This window comes from Mytilus californianus, unplaced genomic scaffold, assembly GCF_021869535.1.
Source record: "Mytilus californianus isolate M0D057914Y unplaced genomic scaffold, xbMytCali1.0.p SCAF_11, whole genome shotgun sequence".
Taxonomy (NCBI): Eukaryota; Metazoa; Mollusca; class Bivalvia; order Mytilida; family Mytilidae; genus Mytilus; species Mytilus californianus.
The window spans coordinates 60,913,029-60,934,500 of record NW_026262593.1 but is presented as its reverse complement, the minus strand read 5'-3'; the positions used below and the strand labels follow the sequence as shown (position 1 = coordinate 60,934,500).

General features: G+C 32.9%; 1 protein-coding gene across 1 annotated transcript; it reads left to right on the top strand.

Annotated features, from left to right (window-relative positions):
• Positions 1 to 228: 228 nt before the first annotated feature.
• Positions 229 to 20,790, top strand: LOC127720458 (cytochrome P450 3A4-like). The gene is made up of 14 exons (XM_052227043.1): positions 229 to 376; positions 2,776 to 2,872; positions 5,947 to 5,999; positions 7,347 to 7,443; positions 7,793 to 7,909; positions 9,261 to 9,349; positions 11,090 to 11,238; positions 11,516 to 11,643; positions 12,705 to 12,825; positions 14,448 to 14,605; positions 15,764 to 15,852; positions 17,300 to 17,437; positions 18,465 to 18,627; positions 20,469 to 20,790. The coding sequence occupies exons 1-14, from the start codon at positions 303 to 305 to the stop codon at positions 20,541 to 20,543; spliced, it is 1,548 nt and encodes a 515-aa protein (XP_052083003.1). The 5' UTR covers positions 229 to 302; the 3' UTR covers positions 20,544 to 20,790.
• Positions 20,791 to 21,472: the final 682 nt, after the last annotated feature.

The window sequence follows — 21,472 nt, the reverse complement described above, 5'->3', positions numbered from 1 at the left end:
AACGTCGTACAAGTCAGATACAAAACAAAGGTAACAAAAAACAGGCCGGAAACAAACTGCCGTATAGTTTTTTCTGCACTTGTAGTCAGGTCAAGGTCCTCGGCTATCGCCTCGGACCTTGACCTGACTACTCGTGCAGAAAAACTATCCGGCAACGCTTGTTACCGGCCTGTTTCTTTGTTACCTTTGTATTGTATCTAATACCAATTGAGTCTTGAACATATCCATATTAGGTAGTGTTCCCGATCTGTTAAATACTTGTCAATGTTGACGAATAGAGATTTATTTATAACGTTGAAGACATGGAAGTTCTTGGTCTGGTAGATATACCTTCATGGATAATCTCAATTTTAATGTTCATTCTTACACTCTATTTGTAAGTTTTTCGTTTTCATTCTTTAATGCCAAATCGTTAGTTTTTTTTTTTTTTTTTTTTTTATTTTTAGATCACTTTGAATTGTTACCACTATTTAGTTAGCATAAATATGGTATTACAACTGAAGGGGAATTCTAGTATAAATATGGTATTACACCTGAGGGGAATTTTAGGCAAACTTTTAGTATTACAAATTTTAACCGACAGGACAGGAATTTCGACATGCAATGGGAAATGAAAGTACCATGTTGTAACAATTATACATGTATTCACGTTTAAAAATAATTTATAATAAAAAATGACACAGTGTGACCTCTAGGACATACGTATATTTACACGACCTATTTTTTAACCTTTTCATTTCACCATATTTACTTCACCAGGCATTAAATAAACTTTGATGAAAGTGAAAAAAATAGGCAGGACAGGAGTTTTGAGTAAAAAAAAGGCAGGATGAGATTATTTGCCAAAAAAAAGGCAGGATGACAATTTATGTAAAAAAAAAAGTCAGGATAAACTAAAAAAAAAAGGCAGGACCAAATAGAGTGAAAAATAAAAAGGCAGGACTGAATAGAGGGAAAAATAAATAGGCAGGACAAAAATTTTCATCCTATCCCCCCCCCCCCCCCCCCAATAAAAATCAAATGGTAGCTCCCTAAACCGGCTTTATTGGTTTTGCTAATTATTTGAACATATGTTTTCCTACATTTTTGCTGTGCAGACTATTTATTTCCAGCCTGTCTGGGACAATGTTATTTTTTGTTCAGTTATGCAAAATATTTATTTCCCAAATCATTCTTCTGATTAATGATTTTTTACAACGGATATGTGGGATGTACGTCAATGAATCCTTAACCCAACGACACAAAAAGCAGATACACCATTTTGTGGTCAAATAAAGTATTTAACAATACAATACAATAGGACAAGTTTTAAACCTTTCTATCATTCGGATTGTGTATTGATCGAATTCATTACGTAAGAACAGATATACATGTATTCACGTTTAAAATAATCGATAATTTGCCGTATTAAAGATTATATATATTTTTTTTTAAATAAGTATATATATTTACGCTTATTGTTAACTTACGACTGGTGATAACTTTGATTGCCAAATAATATAGACTTGAGAATGGAGAATGTGAATGTGTTAAAATGACCACAACCTGACCAAAGAGCTGGAAACGGCCCAAGGCCACCAATGGTTCTTCAACGTAGCAAGAAAAATTCCGCACCCAGAGGCGGGCTTCATCTGGCTCCTTAACAACAATGTATACTTGTTCAGTGAAATGGACGCCACACTAAACTCCGAAACCGAAATATATTAATGATCCAAAATTTAAAAAAAAACAGACTAGAGGTTCCTGACTTTAGACAGCAACCCTCCCCTATACCTCTAGCCAATGTGGAATAAACAAACACACAGCGATACGCACAGTTAAACTCAGTTTAACAGAAGTCCGAGTGTTCATCCCTAATCTCGACTGAAGACCGATCGGACAAAGCATTAGGTCAGAGAATTCCGTGGTTGATTACAGACACAAATAATGAAAATCTAACCAATTATTTAATGTATTTAAAATGACATTACATCAGTTCTTGACATTTGAATTCTGACCAGTATTTTAAGTGGTGATATTTGACTAACTACGTGTTTTATAGTATTTGTTTACTCTGTATCTAAATGAATTATAGGACAAAGGTGGAAATATAAAATGTCAGATTAAACAATTTGAAATTAGCATTTCAGTCTTTGTTAATGCTTAAGCTAAAAATGTGCCGAGTGAGGAATTTGAGGTATAATTTTGGAGGGAACCATATGAGGAATTTGTATTTCGTGCTCATAAGTTAAGAACAGAAAGTGGACATGGGGCCTTCAGTAATGATCATGGCATCACATGACCTACCTGAATGTCAAGGTCAATGGTCACCTATGACCTTGACATTTGACCTTGCACATTATTTTTTACATTACACAAAAACCGTAAAAAATATGGTAAGTTTAATGATTGTAAAATTTTCTACATTGCAACACTAATCAAATCAAATAAAATATAGGACGAGTCCCATTGGTCATCCTAACCCTGGTATTTGGAAATATTAATGCTATTGAGAATATTTAAATATCTTGAAAATGGTCGAGATCCCAACCTAGAAACCATATAGTTTCTTGTTTGACATGTCAATATGAATTGAATAATATAATGGTCGAGTACCAAGGAGTATCTATTTATGGAAAATTCATTTTAGAAAATTCGTACTAACATCATATCACAATAATTTCTCTTGTTTTTTTCATGTTTCCTTTAATCCTATAGAATGTATCAAGTCTTCATACGACAATGGAAATAATTGTAAAACAGTCTATTTTATTTCGATTGCATTTTTTTCACCAGATATACATTATGGAAACATACTTTATGGAGAAGGCTAGGAGTTCCAGGACCAACACCGTTCCCTTTCCTTGGTAGCATTAAAGACTTGGCAGTAAAGGTAATATACATGTAATAAATCCATAGGTAATATGTGAACTTTTTTGGGGCTTTTAAAATTCTTTTCATATTATTCTTGTGTAATATCTATTTATAGATCATATTACACACTCATTCTTTAAGTGGGCGATAGTGCAATGACATTGTCCGTTCGTTCGTATAACACAGTAAATATTTCGTCACACTTTCCTCGTCAATTTCTTAGCATAAAGTCTTTATAAACATTATTTGGTCAGCAGCTTGAGAGTAGTGAGTTATAACGTGTATGGACTTTTCGGTAAGATTCCGACTCTCTGTTTGCCGATAATATTTTTTTTTTCAGCGTGATAAATGAAATGAAATTTTTCTTTAAACACATCTACAATACTTCAGTTCAAAAAGACTTCATATTTGGACAGCAGCATATGAGTTGTAACGTGTGTGTGATTCCTTTTTTGGATCTGTCATAGACATCTTTTTTTCTTTTTTTCTGATACTATTAGTTACATAGTGTGCTAGTGACCTAATACGATATATATGGTGTCAGTCCTTATGGAATTTACTGACCCCCATATACTGTGGATTCATTATTATTCGTTGGATACCAATTTTCGTTGTTTTCGTGGGTACAGGCGAACCACGAATTCAAATGTTCAACGAATATCATACTTTCAATAGGCTTTGTATACAGAGATTGGCAAAACCACGAAATCAAATATCCACGAATATGCAACTTTTCAGCAATCCACGAAAATTGATACCCACGAAAATAAATGAATCCACAGTATATCGTTTTAGGTCACTAGCACACTATGTAACGAATTTATCTTACCGACTATCTTAACATGTGGTATTTAGAATAGTGGCCTATCAAAGTGATCAAGTCTTCAATACCGTTAGTATTAAGAACCTACTTTCATTGGTCTATACAAAAACAAATGCCTGAAGTCTCTATACTTTTACGGATAAAAAAAGGTGTTGGGTAAACTCAAATGAGAAGGTCAGAAAAAAATACGCAATCACAGATCTCAGTAAGTCAAATAAAAACAGACAACACATTGACCAAAACGAAAAAAAAACGAGATGAGGATTAATAATACAAAACACTAAGTCTTCTAAAAAAATGTAGATTGCTTCGGAAAGGTAATTAGTTCATGCTCCACTAATTGCAACTGCCGTGTTTTTGAGTTATGAATAAAACAGTGATAAGCTGCAGTCGTTTATGTAAAAAGACAGAAAACGGGATTAATGTAACGGCATGAAAAACGTATGCGTGATCATCTATGTTCGTAAATGTTTGTATCCTTTGATGTACAATACAATTAGACCATATACTGGAACACTCTACAATGGACAAAAAACATACATCAAGGTTTAAATATCCTGAGTTTGAATATACCACTTTTTTGGAATCGCAAATAACTTTTTATCGAGCTTGCGACTTCTGTCGCAGAAAGCGAAACTTAAGGATAGTGATCCTACTGCGATGGCGACGGCGGCGGCGTTAACTAACTACTTAAAAGCTTAATATTTCAGAAGATAGAAGACCCGGATGCTTCATACTTTGTATATAGATGCCTTATGTTATGAAGTTTCCATCTGTCATATGGTCATTGTCCTTGACCTCATTTCATGGTTAAGTGACTTCTTGAAAAAAAAAGTTCAGATTTTTTGTAATGTTAATTTCTCTCTTATTATGAGTAATAGGATAAGTCTATTTGGTATGTGTGTACCTTGCAAAGTCCTCATACCTTGACCTCATTTCATGGTTCAGTGAACAAGGTTAAGTTTTCGTGGGCAAGTCCATATCCCAGATACTATAAGCGATATGTCTACTATATTTGGTATATGGAATGAAGGTGTACATGTCGAACTAGCAGGTGTCATCCGACCTTGACCTCATTTCCATGATTCAGTGGTTAAAGTGAAGTTTTTTTGTTTTTTGGTCTGTTTTTCTAAAACTGTATACAATAGGTCAACTTTATTTGGTGTATGGAAATATACATGTCAGTCTGGCAGGTTTTATTTGATCTTGGTCTCATTTTCAAGGTTCATCGGTCAATGGTAAGTTTTCGTAGTTAAGTTTATTTCTTAGATACTATAAGCAATAGGTCAACTATATTTGATGCATGGAATGATTTCAAAGTGTACCTGTCTGTCTGGCAGGTTCATCTGACCTTGACCTCATTTTCATGTTTCATTGGTCAATATAAAGTTTTCATGGTTTGGTCTGTTTCTTGTATACTTTAAGCGAGATATTTCAGCGTGTGCACTCTTGTTTTATTATCATCTTTAGCTGATTATAAATTAGATTGCCTTTTCCAAATGACATCATGTACTGTATACACTTACAAAATGTATGTATGATTCTTATGGTTCTTACATCATCAGTGACTCCATTGTACTTAATTGTCATTTTTATTTGTGAGGATCGGAATTTAATTTAGTTTGTTTATTTAACCAATAAAATTACATTGAGTGATTCGACATAAGATAATGATTGAGTTCTTATACCTGACTGTAGAAATAAGTCCAGGAACCAAAACAGTAAAATGGTGTCAACTAATCATAACATCATTATTCATAACATATGAATAAGAAGATGTGGTATGAGTGTCACTGAGACAACTATCAATCCAAGTCACAATGTGTAAGAAGTAAAAAATTATAGGTCAAAGTACGGCCTTCTACACGGAGCCTTGGCTCACACCGAACAGCAAGCTATAAAGGCCCCCCAAAAGACTAGTGTAAAACAATTCAGACAGGAAAACCAACGGTCTAATCTATATATAAAACGAGAAATGAGAAACACTTATGAACTACACCAACAAATTACAACCACTGAACAATAGGCTCCTGGCTTAGGACAGGTGCATAAAAATGCAGCGGGTTTAAACGTTTTAACTGGCGCCAACCTTCACCCTAACCCGAAACAGTGGTATAACATTACAACATAAAAAGACACACAATAAAATATCTATTTTGTTATTTATTAGAGGGAATGATCATTATTTCTTCTGCATTCTATTTTGTGAAATACTTTTAATGAATTTCAAAAGAATAAATCTGTATTAATTATATTGTACTGTATTGTAGGGAGTACCCAAAACTGACCAAGACTTAGTTCCAAAGTATGGCAGTGTAGTTGGGTACGTTTAAAAAGATTATAACGTTTTAAAAACGAGTATTATCCAGTGTTAGAAGATAAAACCGTAATTGAAATAGCTGTTAAGCTATTCACACATGAGTATAGAATTATATTTAACATTATATTTACACATGCTTATATTTAAACTTTAATACATGTATAATGCTAATATGCTTGCATAAAGGATTCGGGTGAACTTACACACGAATATAAAGTTCTGTTTACTTTAAATTTACATGTGGATAAAGATGACCAAAGTCGTGGAAAGCGAGACATAGGGATTGCTTTTCCGGCGGCTGCGGCGGTGGAGTAAACAATTGTTTAGTTTTCTGCATAAGCTAGTTTGGTAGGAACTACTTGTGATAGATCATTAATATTTAATATACAGTTGAATTACTATCAGTACATTTCGGTTTGACGACTATTTCAAGGCCCTGCCCCCTAGGTCATAGTCCAGCAACTTTGAATTAACTACCAATTTTCAATGTTAAGTGTTCTGCTTTAGTTAGTTTGATAGGATCTACTTGTGATAGATCAATGCTATTTTGTATGAAGTCGCATTAATATAAGTACATGTCAGTTTGACTACTATTTTAAGGCCCTGGCCCCTAAGACATGGTCCAATGACTTTGAATTAAAAAGCAATTTTCAATGTTAAGTTTTCTGCTTGAGTTAGTTTGATAGGATCTACTTGTGATAGATCAATGATATTTTGTATGAAGTTGCATTACTATAAGCACATCTCAGTTTGTTGACCATTTCTAGGCCCTGTCCTGCCCATAAGATCATGGTCCACCGACTTTCAATTTTATAAGCAATGTTGCTGTCCGTCAGATTGTCTTTTTCTGAATTTTATGAGGGCAGGCGAGACATAGCTCTCTGTCAACAGTTTATTATTTACAAAAATGTACAATTAATATATGTGTATGCCCTGCCCACGATAGTAGAGGTGCATCATGTTTTCCGGTCTTTGCGTCTGTTCGTCCGTACGTCTCGTATCAGGTTAAAGTTTTGGTTTAATGTAGTTTGTGGGCACATCAATTCGAAACCAAGTATACATGGTCATCTGAAGTAAACTGCGAAAAATGTATGCCAAATTATCGTTTTGACCTAGATTCTACGGTTAACTGAACATGGATTTTTATTTAGTGTGAGCGGGGCAAGGTGTTCTATGAACATATATTCTTGTTTTACAATTAATAGACACTCAGCAATATTTGTATTCATTCATTTTATATTTTTTTTCGTCCTGAACATGCATGAAATATTTGCCAATGGACGTTAAGCAACCAACAATCAAGCAATCATTTTATATAACAGTACATGTGCATTTGACTTTATTTTGCAGAATATATAACGGAACTATTCCTGTACTATTAGTTACAGATACAGATCTGATTAAAGAAATATTTATCAAAGAGTATCAAACATTTACTAATCGTGTGGTAAGTTGTAAAGTTTGTTTAGTCTAAGAAATTCTTTGGTTGGATACGACAGTTTACCACATGGTTAATCGATATGTTAAACGGGTTTACTTTTAATTTTCTTTGGGGTGCGAGTTTTGTTATTTAAAACTACAATTGTTCATTTGCACATGTTCACGTCTAGAAAAAGTAGTAAATAATTTACATGACGATAGGTAGGACCTGTAATGTAAGCTTTGGAGAAAACATTAACAAATTAAAAATTACTTGTTTTTTAAAAATTAAAGCTCAACACCCACAAGTCACTGTAAAGCCTTGGATGTGTTAAATTGTTTACTTTGTATTGGTTAAAGTAATATTTATGTTGCAGCTGATTTTAAAGACGGATGATTTGTTGGACAGTATGATAACAGCAGCAGAAGATGACCACTGGAAGTTTATTAGAAGTACTATGACACCTACTTTTACATCGGGCAAACTAAAGAATGTATGTATAATTTTATATATGTCCAAGTCTGATATGTGATTTAGTTTCCAATTCGACGCTTAGTTAAGTGTTCTTTTATTTGTCTTTGTAAATTATTTACTTTACTGTTTAGTCAACTTTTGGTAATATCCTCTTAGCGTGGCTCGGTACTTACACATCCCGTCATTGTGTTATTGTGGTATCGTCATTTGTTGTATTATTGTCGTTCATTTTTGCTTATGTGCTTTGTGTATATGCCATTTTGTTTTTCTTTGTTGAGATATTTGTTTGTTTTTATAGTGATTAAGATTATAACACAATGTCGACTGCTGTACCCCTATTTTTGACATTTTTATCTATTTTGTCTGTTTGTTTTGTTCACACATTGTTGTCAATATAATGGAATTTTATGCGACTGTCATACAAGTGAGAGGTTAAGCTAGCTATAAAACCAGGTTTAATTCACCATTTTCTACACAAAGAAATGCCTGTACAAAGTCAGGAATATCACAGTTGTTTTCCATTCATTTGGTGTGTTTGAGCTTTTAATTTTGCCATTTGGTAAGGGACTTTCCGTTTTGAATTTTCCTTGGAGTTCGGTATTTTTGTTATCTTACTTTTTTACCATTCTTTTATAATTATTTAATACTTAAAGCTTCTGCAGATAATTTACAAATGAAAGTGTGTGATTTTGATAGGAAGACTTTGCAATACCGTAAAGCGTTATGATAAAACTGGTCTCTCCAACAGATAAAACAGATAAAAAGGAGCTAACCGAGGCGGATTTAGGGTGTAGGGGACCCGTCCCTTTTATGAAGCTACAAAATGCACATTTAAGGTTATTGCTTAGACTTCCATTCTTAACGTTGTCTTGCCGGTTGGCCCCCTTAAACACAATCCTGGATCGGCACTTTAATAGGAAGCTAAATGAAATTGTATCTCCAGATCACAAAACTAAAATAGATTGTACAATAATACTTATGACACAATACCTATTTATAATTCTGTAAGTTTAATTTATACCATCCCATCAAACCTACTAGGTAAATATTCCCTTCCATCAAACCTGCTAGTTAAATATTCCCTTCAATCAAACCTACTAGGTAAATATTCCCTTCAGTCAAACCTACTAGGTAAATATTCCCTTTCATCAAACCTACTAGTTAAATATTCCCTTCCATCAAACCTACTAGGTAAATATTCCCTTCCATCAAACCTACTAGTTAAATATTCCCTTCCATCAAACCTACTAGGTAAATATTCCCTTCCATCAAACCTACTAGGTAAATATTCCCTTCCATCAAACCTACTAGGTAAATATTCCCTTCCATCAAACCTACTAGGTAAATATTCCTTGCTCTGTATTTACTAGATGCTTCCAATGATACTGCGATGCTGTGATGATCTCGTAAATAATATCAATGGTAAAATGGAACAAAATGAAAGTGTAGAAATGACAGAGTAAGTATGTTCTATAACTATTCCCTTCGTAGTAATATGAAACCAATAGATAAATACATTTTTTTTTAATGTGGTATGATTCGCAATGATAGAAATATCATCTAGAGATCAAAGGACGAGGATGTAAACACTGTAGGTCAACGTAAGACCTTCAGCAATGAGCAACATCCTTACCTTTTAGTAAGCTATAAAAGCTTCGTCATGACGAAATATGTAATAATTCTAAAGAGAAAAGTAGCAGCCTAATTTGTGCTAAAACAATAAACGAAAAACAAATACGGAATACAAGACTGTAATTATTTTTACAATTTGATCCTATTATCTGAAATACGACTTACTGTCCCTGTTCTTACTGTAATTACAATTAAAGACCTGCTCTTATTTACGTCATTTAGAATTGAGAATTTAGAACTGTTTTACCGAAGAACAAATTTTGACAATTCTACCGTAGAATCAATTTGGACCGGTTTACCCTAGAACTGATCCTGGCTGTTTTACATTACAACAGTATTTGACAGTTCTACCTTATAACAGTTTTAAACAGTTTTATTCCCTAGAGCTGATTCTTAAAGTTGTACTGTTTTAGAACAGTTATATGATAGATTATTCTGGCAATGCTAAGAGAGTTTAGAACAGTTCTATGACATATTACTATTTTGTCAGTGCTAAAGAGAGTTTAGAACTGTTTCCAACTGTAAGTTGTGTTGATGAATACATGTAGCTATTCTTATCAAAAATACCAAATGAGAATTCAAATCATATTATTCTTTTCCTTTCTAGATATATCTGTCGTCGAAACATCCTTATTTTATTGTTTTTTTTTTTCTTCTTCTGGTTACCAGTAACAGAGAGCAGAGCATAAGATCAATACATAAAGGCAACAGTAGTATACCGCTGTTCGAAACTCATAAATCGATAGAGATAAAAATAAATCCGGGTTACAAACTAAAACTGAGGGAAACGCATCAAATATAAGAGGACAAAACAAGTACAAAGCTGAAGAGCACCGAGGACCAAAACTTCCAAAAAGTTGCGCCTAACACGGCCAGGGTTTTCTGCCTGGGACAAGAACATCCTTATTATTTAGAATAATTTATAATTTTGCAAACAGTAAATTTTATAAAATGACTATATAATAGATATACATGATAAAACCGAAGTGGGGACTAACTACAGAATAAAAACGGATACATTACATAAAACAACTTAATCCAACACATAAAAATACACAGCCGAGTTAGCAAAGGCTTCAACGCACAAAGTGACGTCACATTTGAAATTCTAAAAAAACACACAAAGTGACGTCACATTTGAATTTGTAAAAATATTTCTCAAAAATAAGATAGGATTAGGATTGATTCAAGATAAGATTTGTAATACTGACATTACATTACAATAAAAGTGAAACCCATCTATAAAGGTCAGGATTATGCCGTTAAATTTAAAAAGAAAAATTGCACAATTTAAAATTTTTGTAAACTCAACCAACCTAATCTTATGTTTACAAAACTTTTAACATATTTTTTACATGAAATACAACATTAAGGTGAATAATACTCCTTTAAGCGAGCAATATAGAAAATTTCAAAAACTTTACACCGAACACATGGACATTCTAATAAATTAAATACACATTTTCTATTGTTAGCTTTTAAATGTTCTTTCATTTAAATTCATTCATTAATTTAAAGATGTGCTGTTCAAGTGTCAGATATACACATTTTATTGCAATTTTTTCAGAGTCTTTGGTGGTTTTACATTGGATGTTATTGCAAGCACTGCCTTTGGTCTTCAAGTGAACTCTCAAAAAGAACCAGACAACGAGTTTGTTACGAATGCAAAGAAAACACTCACGGATGACGTTGTAAAACCATATTTCCTGATAGTTAGTTAGTGATTTTTCTTTATACTATTGTTCTAGTAAATCTGTCATTGAAATTTTGCACTACATGTAAAAAGTCATGCGCAAGAGTTTTAACTTTTTCTCTTTGAAAAACGTGTATTATGATATATGTTCGCCATTATTGTTTTGTAAAATATATTTGAAAAATCAGATATTTGTATCATGTAGTGATATCATCCAATATAGTATAGAGTTAACTTGATTGATATTTTATATTTTTTTCTTTAACCCATAAATGATAGTTACAATCATTAATATTTTAGTGATTTTTCCATTCTTGAAAAATCTGATGGGAACCCTGTTCAAGGCTCCAGTGTTCGGAGAGGGTTCTGAGGAGTTTTTCAGAAATATAGTACAGCAGTTAATAGCAGAAAGAAAGTCAAACACCAATGTAAGTACGAAGTTACAAATCATGCTCTTCAGATAATTGCTTTGCTCTTATATATTTTGAATTATTATTCATTATCTGGATCATAATATACATTTTACCTGCATCGCTGAAGGCGGAAGCAGGTTTAATAACCATTCGATTCCGTCCGTCCGTCCAAAAGGAAACTTTCGTCAAAGTTTTCTTGGCTTTTATGAAAGGGAATGATTTATTATTTGTCTGCAGCTTGATAACGTTCAGTTGTAGCGAGTAAGTAATTTTAACATCTGCCGTGTATCTTCTTCTTGTTTGCCGGTAGTTTGAAATTTTAAAACCAGTCATTGTACAAGGGAAATTTTCGTCAAACCTTTCTTGGCTCCTATTGAAGTGAATGATTTTAATATTTGGTCTGGGAATGATCAGTTATGCTCTGGTATACATGTTTCTCAATGAACTGCATGCAGCGACGCAGGTCCAGACCCGGTCTTGGTCTTGTTATAGAAATGAACAGTTACATGAATGACATGCGATACCTCATCTAAAAATAATAATAAGGAAAATAACAAAAATACCGAAAATTCAAAACGGAAAGTTCCTTATCAAATGGCAAAATCAACAGCTCAAACACATCAAATAAATGGAAAACAACTGTCATAATTATTCCTGACTTGGTACAGGCATTATCTTATGTAGAAAATGGTGGATTAAACCTGGTTTTATAGCTAGCTAAACCTCTCACTTGTATGACAATAACAGTTCTGTTGTCATAAATAAAAAGTTATGTTGTAATAACAGATCTGTTGTCATAATTAGCATGAGAAACATAACAGTTGGCTTTTGTTTTGATGCTTGTCTTTTGTACGACCCTGTGTTGTATTAGTTTACCCAAATGGCTTTAAATTGCGAAGACAACTTCCTTTAGATTTTAATTATAATACTTTAGTATGTTTTTCAATTACCTTAAACCTGACAACAAATATTTGATATATTAGAGATTCCTTAATTTATCTGCGCTTTGTGACTAAATGATTTTATTGTTTTCTTTAAGAGTCAAGTTCCACGAGTAATACTCTTTTTTGTTTTAGAATAATTTCAGAGATTTTATTCAATTGATGTTGAACTCTCATAAAGAAAAAGAAAAACATAAAGAAAATGGGAAAATTGATGAGTTGGGAGGACTTGACTTTGCTGAGTTCAAAAACAGAGGTATTCTGGCCTTTAAAGTGCTTTTAAGTTTGCGTGTACATACGTTCTAAAAATAAGAATATTGTTTATGGGATCAAAACGAGGAGGATGTAAACACCTTATGGTCATCGTACGATCTTCAACAATGCACAAACCCATACCAAATATTAAGAGGTAAAAGATCTCGAAAAAACAAAATGTTAAACAAAACAACAGAGAAAACTAACGACATGATTGAAACTATTGACTTTTATACGAAAACCAATTTTTACAGACGTCAATCACTGAATTACTGGTTTTTGGCTCGGGAGATGCGCATAAAGGATGTGGCATGGTTAAACATATTTATGAGTGCTCAACCTTATCCTATCGTAGGACAATGGTGTATCAACACACACTTTAAAGTAGGCTAGAAAGGGATTGACCCATCGGCTCGACGCAAAGCACAAAAAATTAACTAAAGGACAAAAGACGAATAATGCTGACAGTTATTGTAGTTACTGGAAGCTAGATTAATGCTCCTAATTTAAACTAATACATTGTAAACAAAGACGTCTTTCCCAGAACAAATATAAATCAGTACACTTCCAACAGATTAAGTTTAAAGACGTCATAAGCAGTCTGATAAAAGCGTAACCTCTTGCAGTGCCATAGTATAAGTATCGACTTGAGGCGGACCATAAGTCTTTACTTAATAAGTTAGCTTAGCAATACATTTTCAGTAAAGTATTAAACAATTGAAAATAATAAAACATATATTCTAAGATCTTACTACAGTATAAGACTGGTAGCCTTTAAGAAAACGTTTATTCAACGGACTAATGGATAATTTCAAGTTGATTGTATATTAATTTACGAGCTCTATGAACAGCTTTACCGTAAACGGGATGTATGATCTTGTTTGTATTAGATTCCAACAAGTACAACAAAAACTTTAAAACAAAAAAAAGATGTTAGTAAGAAAAACTATCAATAGGGAACGAACATTTCTCTCTAAAAATTAAAAATTTCCTTATAATTGTATATAAACTAAATGTCTAAATATCGAGAAATCATTGAGGCCCTTTGCATTTTAAAAAAAGTCATGGAACAATTCATATCTCAATTTTTATTTCGTTAAGACTGAAGATATCGATGATAACTTTGGAATATTTATATGATGTATATGATGAATTTTAAATGCATTAAACCTCATACATATGGATTTATTGACCGACCTCAGAAGGTTCAACACATCATTTTTATACTACTGTTTATAAGAATTTTATCACTTGGTACAAATTCTAATGGATTACGTGTTTGCTAGTTTCTTTTATATTAAATTTGAATTGATATAATTGGTAAGGGAAGGCGAAAGATACCAAAGGGACATGCAAACTCATAAGCAAAAACAAACTGACAACGCCATGACAAAAGACGATAAAACGACCAAAAACAAACAACAGTAAACAAAACACAACATAAAAAAAACTAAAGCCTGAGCAATACGAACCCCACAAAAAACCGGGGGTAATGTTAGGTGCTCCGGAAGGGTAATTTATCAATATCTTGTCAGCAAATAACTTTTCCATAAACCAAAAAAAAATATAGTGCATGTAGCTACGAATGAAAATTCTTTAACAATATCATTTTTAATGTTGTAGGAATGAACGAAAATGAAATATTGACGAATTCCATGGTATTTTTTGGAGCCGGTTATGATACAACAAAGAACACCCTATCGTTTGCCGCCTATAGGTTGGCCTTACATCCAGACATGCAAGAAAGACTATTTACTGAAATCGATAATGAATTAGAAAAGGTATTAGCATTTCATTCTTGTAAAATTAAAGTTTTGTATAATTAAACAATTGGCCAGTCACATACTGTGGAGAGAAATGCAAGCAATTATTACGAAAAAGAAAGTGTAGAGTATTAGCAAAAAATTTAGCTGCTTCAAGAAACAAAGATCAAATATTACTTGCTTTCTTTAAAACATATTGCAATGTTAGTCAACAAAACTAAAACAAGCACTTTCAGGTTTTAACTATCGAAGCCTCTATTTGATTCAATATGTACAAGATCTTGTCTTTGGTATTACCGATTGAATACACTGCTGTTTAAAGATGGCTTTCTTCGTGCACTCTATGTTTCCTTAACCGATACCTGTCAAAACGAGTCGCTTTATACAACACGTGAAAATGATCGAAGACCCTAATGTACACCCTAATTGGTATACATTAAAATCAAGAGAGGGAGTTTAATATATTCAAGAAGAGGGCACATCCTTAACTCAAAAACCTCAAACAAGGTTCTTCACCGAATACATTAAGTATAGAAAATTAGTAGGCACTACTAAAAAGTTGAATCCGTATTAGTGTATAGGGTACAAAAGGGAGGTTTGTAAAAAAGATAACATAACACTCATAAATGTTTCAAGTGCTGTTCGACATATTCAAACATACTTTTTTTCTCTTGTTCCTGTATGTCACTGATCTTATTTTTTATTTTTTATGTTATTTCTTTCAATTTTATACTCTCCTGTCACTGATTTTCAAAGGGTATGAGGAAAACAAATAATTATTGAAGATTCGTGTTTATTCGGCAATTCGAATTACAACGTACTAATAATAGAGGAATAATATCAATAAAGTTATAATGTATATTCACCCTAACATTGTATTGTTCCACTCCATCTTTATATATTTCGAATGGGACTTATCACAGTATATGTACTTACCATGTGCAACATGACAGGTGCCAAACGTAGAGCAGGAGCTGCTTACCCTTCCGGAGCATTACAATCGTACCTGTTATTTTGTGGGGTACGTATTTTTCTTAGTTTTCAGTTTTCTATGTGGTATTTTGTGGACTTATTTGTCATTTCGTCGTTTTATGTTATCCCATGGCGTTATCTGTTTGTTCCACTTAAAAGAGTTTAGAATGTCCCCTTGGTAACTTCTGAATCTTTCTTTTCCAGAGACCTCCTACCTATGATTCTCTTCCCAACATGCAGTATCTAGAGATGTTCCTAAATGAGGTTCTGCGTCTGTATGCAATTATTCCAAGGTAAATTTATACAACAAATGTGCTTTTTTACAAGAAAAAAATCGAAGCACAATTAAAAAGCTAATCATGTTAAAAACTCAACTCAAACTGGCTAATATGCCGCGTTTAAGACATCATTCTTGTCTGATTTTACGAAACCTTGTCAAACTGGGTTACTTTAAATACAAACCTTCTTCTCCTACAATAACAGAATGAAGTGTGTGTTCATAGTCTTCAAAATTTGCGCCTTTACGTTACGTAAAGTCATATGATCCTTTGAGGCAAAGGAAATAATATACACGTTTTTGAAAAACGAGGCAAAGGAAATAATATACACGTTTTTGAAAAACTCTATGATTCAAATTTATGGATTTGAGAGATCTTAATGAAGAAAAATACAGCACTTTGGTCGCACGAAAATTATAATTTTATTTTCATTAAATATTAGAAAGCTATGCTGGTATTCAAATCTGTAAATGAATTGGCACCTCCTTATTTAGAAGAAGATCGTTAATCATTGATTTACACCTGGCAAAGACTAAGTTCACAAAGAAAATATTTACTCTAATTCATAATTTCCTTTCAAAAATATAATATTTTGTAACGAGGTTTTTTGTTTAATGACAACCTTCAAATTTGTATTGGTTTATCATATAACAGATTTCGATACGAAACTTAAGTAAAAAGAAAAAAAAATTAACCAAAAAAAGTCTCTATTTTGTGGGTTTCGATCGCCTAATACATGAAAATCCGTTGCATTAATGCAAAAATGAAACGGGCACAAAGTATTAGGTTGTATTAGACAATACACCGTTTTTAAATTTAAAGTTTGTGAAGTAGTATGAAACTCATATGAAAGTCTGGATGGGGTTTACATATTAGAGGATTATGGGCCAATACCACAGTGAAATGGGCCAGAAAATACAAAATAGAGAAAGTAGGCCGAAAACAATAGAGAATAGTGAAAAGTGAGGTACTTAACTATAAAAAATAGTCTCATAATAATGTGTTAGATTTATAAAGAGTATTGATAAATGGATTAAAAAATTAAGGAATAAAGATTTGGGAGACCCCTTTCTAGACCCTCTTATATGATATTAAGCAAAATGCTAGTTAAGCAAGTATCTTCAAATATTTACCTAAAATATGCACGAATAGCTGGGAAAGAACCAGTAAGGTGTCATTTATTGTGTTGTTTTGTTCAATTCTTTTACTTATGTCAAAAGAGGTCAACATGAAACAAACACGTGTTAAGTATTTATTATTAACAAATTTATATTCCAAACATTGGCTCCACATTTGCTAACCTGACTGCAATGTATGGGAAAACTATGTTTCCTGAACGTTTTCTAGTCAAGCAGTGAGTCAGAGGTCAAATTTTTCTCAACATAAGTGGTCACTGGTCCGTTTTATTGTGATATGTAAATGCAATGTATATATATTAATTAGTACATTTTATTTTACACAGGATTAACAGACGCGCCAAAAATGATATCACAGTCAATGGTATGTTTATACCAAAGGACACCGATGTAACAATACCAATATCTGCACTGCACAGGAATCCCAAATACTGGCCTGATCCAGAAAAATTTGATCCAGAAAGGTAATATGCTTATTACAAGCTACACATATATCCAAAATCTTTTACAATTTTACACACTTACAGACAGACATACGAACATACGTGAAACAATATTAAAAGTCACATGAACTCCATATAGAAATAAACCCATGTCAACTGACATATTAACCGTACTTCGGTTGCTATGCTGTGAAACAATATTAAAAGTCACATGAACTCCATATAGAAGTAAACCCATGTCAACTGACATATTAAGCGTACTTCGGTTGCTATGCAATTACAGACTCATTTGACATGCAATCTTCAATTAAAGACAGCAGTAAGCTTCATGTAATAAAAAGGTTTAACGACCATGAATAACCAAATTGCAATTGAGGCAAAACAGAAAATCCTTCAACTGTATCAGTGTTGGACAAATCAGGTCTCGTGATTTCTCGTGATATCACTGTAGATACACTGCGTCATAATTGTTGCACTTAATGACAACAGTGTCATTTCATTCGATATTTTGGCAACAAGTTTCGATTGAATAGGTTCAGTTTCTGCAGAGGCGGATTCCTAGCTAGTCTATAAATTACCAATAATTGCTTAATTTGCATGCTACCTAGATTCTGCTTTTATGGGACTTAATGTTTTGTTCGTAAATTAAGATCGTGTCTTTTTTTATTTGTGGTTAACCGTTTAGTTGAGTGATCAAAATATCTAAAAATTCATTCAATTTGTGGTAAAAAATACAAGAATTTTTATATTGGTTTATTTCATCTTAAAAATAGTGCATGCATTCCGCTCAAGCCGGTGCCAGGGGCCGTCTTAAACTTGCAGTGTGGTGAGAGTGTAAAAACCCTCGCCAAAGTTTCAGTTGGCTGTGCTGGATGTAGAAGTACGTAGCCACGTGTGTACAGAATAGGGACGTCAAATCCGATGCCTCGTGTAGGGAGAGTGTCACGCTTTCTGCACGTAAGAACTCTTGCAACAACTCTTTTATTCTGATACACCTATCTTTTGATATTTATCTCGTTTCAATATATATGCATTCATATTTGCCTAGGTTTACAGATGAGAATAAGGCTACAAGACCTATGTACAGTTTCCTTCCTTTTGGCCTTGGACCACGTGTTTGTATCGGTATGAGACTTGCTTTGATTGAAACCAAGTATGCTCTCATTTCAACGGTGCAGAAGTTTAAGTTTGTAGTCTGTTCCAAAACAGAGGTAGGTGGAAACATTAGTATACACATAAGGAGATGTGGGATGATTGCTAATGAGAAAACTAGAAAAACCCACAACGTATAGTCGGCTATAAATGTTCTGACATGAAAATGTGATACAATTTAATTGAGAAAAATAACGGCCTAATTTATAACAAAAAACAAATATGACAGACATGAACCAACGACAACCATTGCACTGCACGCTCCTGACTTGGGAGAGGCACTTAAAGAATGTGGCGGGGTAAAATACGTTTGTGAGTCCTACTTGGAATAGTGGTGTTACAGCACAAAATAAGAACAAACTGTAAAAACCAGTTGCAATTGGCTTAACTCATAGATCGGTACGAGGCTAATACACATTAATCAAAGTCCATTTCAAATAATTATGGAATTAAAAGTAAAAAAAAAAAAATTATTTATTTTTATCTATTGCTACACATACTTATTTTTATTTTCACTTTTGTACACATTTGTTTCCTGCATTTTGTGTTGCAGAATATTCATTTTCATCCTGTCTTGTGCAAAGTTCCAACAAGGCATTTTTTATTCATTTTTAAAATCCACCTGCCTACCCCGAGAAAATCAAGTGGTCGACCTATTGTACAGGTGTCACATCTGGTAATGAGGTTAAAATGTTAAATGTCAAGGTCGGTAAACGATATAAGGTTTACAAAAGTGATACGCCAGACGAGCTTTGCGTCTAAACAAGAATCAGCAGGAGCGTTCGAATCAAAACAGTTTGAATGCCAAATCAAAAGGTCGCCTAAAGTGAGATGAAGACTTTGTCTGTGATTTGCACACTTACATGCAGTTATCGTTGTCATTCCTTGCCTGTTCTAAAACCGTTTTTTCTTGTTCTATTTTAGCTCATCTGGCCAAAAGGGCCAAGTGAGTTTTTCTCATAACTTGTCGTCCGGCGTTCGTCGTCGTCGTCCATTGGTGTCCGTTAACATTTACAAAAATCTGCTACTTTGAAACTACTGAGCCAATTGACACCAACCGATTCATATTTTCTATATTTAATTTTAATCTTAAAACTTACATTATCATATACAACCACGAGGTTTTTTCAGGTAAATATTATAGAAGAACATTGAGATAACTAAGTAAGAAAAATATACAACGACATCTGATTAATATTCAAATTTAACAGTCACATGGACAATAAAATAAACATTTTAGCAAATTGATCTTTTAGGGGAAAAAACGGTTTCGAGTCATCTGATGACCTAAAATCTCAGTCCATATTTCATTAAGTCCAAATTTCTATATTCTTTCCCCTAAAAGTGATGCGAAAGATATGAAAGGGCTATCAAATTCCTAAGTCGAAAAAGAACTAACAATTCAATGGAAAAAACTACCAAAAGACAAACAACAGTATACCACACATAACATAGAAAAGTAAAGACTGAGCAACACGAGCCCCACCAAAAACCGGGAGTGATCAAAAGCTGTTTTGTACTTTATATTGTTGCAAAAGTTTTAAATATCTCCTTTTACACACTCATTAATGATTTTATACTCATCAAGTTCTTATTTATAAAGAAATTGATGAAAGTAAATATATGTTTATAGTTGTATACCAGTTATATGATATTTATCAAATTTTAGCATTTAAAATTTTAATTTTGTAAACTTTCAAAAATGTTCAAATGTTTCATAGATAATCGGAGTAGCCTGAGATGGAAGAATCTTTAAACTTCACACAACCATAGGGTTTAGAATACTTATATTCTACCTAATGGCAATAACAATTTTTTGAATAATCAGTAAAATTAATAAAAACTGATAAATAAAGGAAAACAATTGCAGTGCTCTCTTTATTTTTATTTTTATTTACAGATACCAATGCCTCTTCAAAAAGGTTTCATCACCAGACCACTAAATGGAGTCCATCTGAAGATCGAACAGAGATGATTCAATGTTTTCATCGGAGCTTGACACACATTGTTTAAATATGTTTACATTTCAAAATGTGTTACTTTATTTTTTCTTAGCATAGCCAATTTATTTAACATTAGTGACGATTGAAAAATATACGGTCCATTTTCTTGATAAAAACATAGAATGTTGGTGTATATATGTGACACATGTTATGTAGTTTTCTCGTGTCAGTTTACTTTGACTTTTTCAATGAAATGGAAATATAACTTATACACTTTTAGACTTGTGTTATAGGGAAAAGAGACAATATAAACAAGAAGATGTGGTATGATTGCCAATGAAACAACTCACCACAAGAGACCAAATGACACAGAAATTAACAACTATAGGTCACCATACGGCCTTCAACAATGAGCAAAGCCCATAACGCACAGTTAACTATAAAAGGCCCCGAAATGACAAATGTAAAACAAATCAAACGAGAAAACTAACGGCCTAATTTATGTACAAAATAATGAACGAAAAACAAATATCTTACACAGCAACAAACGGCAACCACTAAATTACAGGCTCCTGATTTGGGACAGACAAGCCTGTTAAATATGAAATAAATTTTGATTATTGACAAACAAGGGGATTTTCTTATTATGTGACATACGGGAATTTGCCTGTTATTTTGGTTTCATTCCTTGACATTATGTAACCTTTGGGCAATAACAATTTTACTCTATTAATTAACGGTTTACATGACATTATATATTTGTTAGAGACAAGTGCGTGTCCTCAATACTCAGAATTGTCAGACTTTTGAAGTCAGATTTAGGCCATTTAAAAATGATAAAAAAGACATAAAAAATCAATCTTAAAGCGTCGAATATCTGAGTTAAAGATAGAACTTGATCTATTTCCTTTCACCTATGTATTATCATTCTTTTATTCATTTCTTACGGTTAACCTGACGA

Bases quoted from the DNA above. Each gene is read 5' to 3' on its own strand.
- LOC127720458 (XM_052227043.1), top strand. From the start codon at position 303: ATGGAAGTTCTTGGTCTGGTAGATATACCTTCATGGATAATCTCAATT. The intron at 12,826-14,447 runs GTATTCTGGCCT...TTAATGTTGTAG, and splicing joins TGCTGAGTTCAAAAACAGAG to GAATGAACGAAAATGAAATA. The intron at 17,438-18,464 runs GTAATATGCTTA...ATATTTGCCTAG, and splicing joins GAAAAATTTGATCCAGAAAG to GTTTACAGATGAGAATAAGG.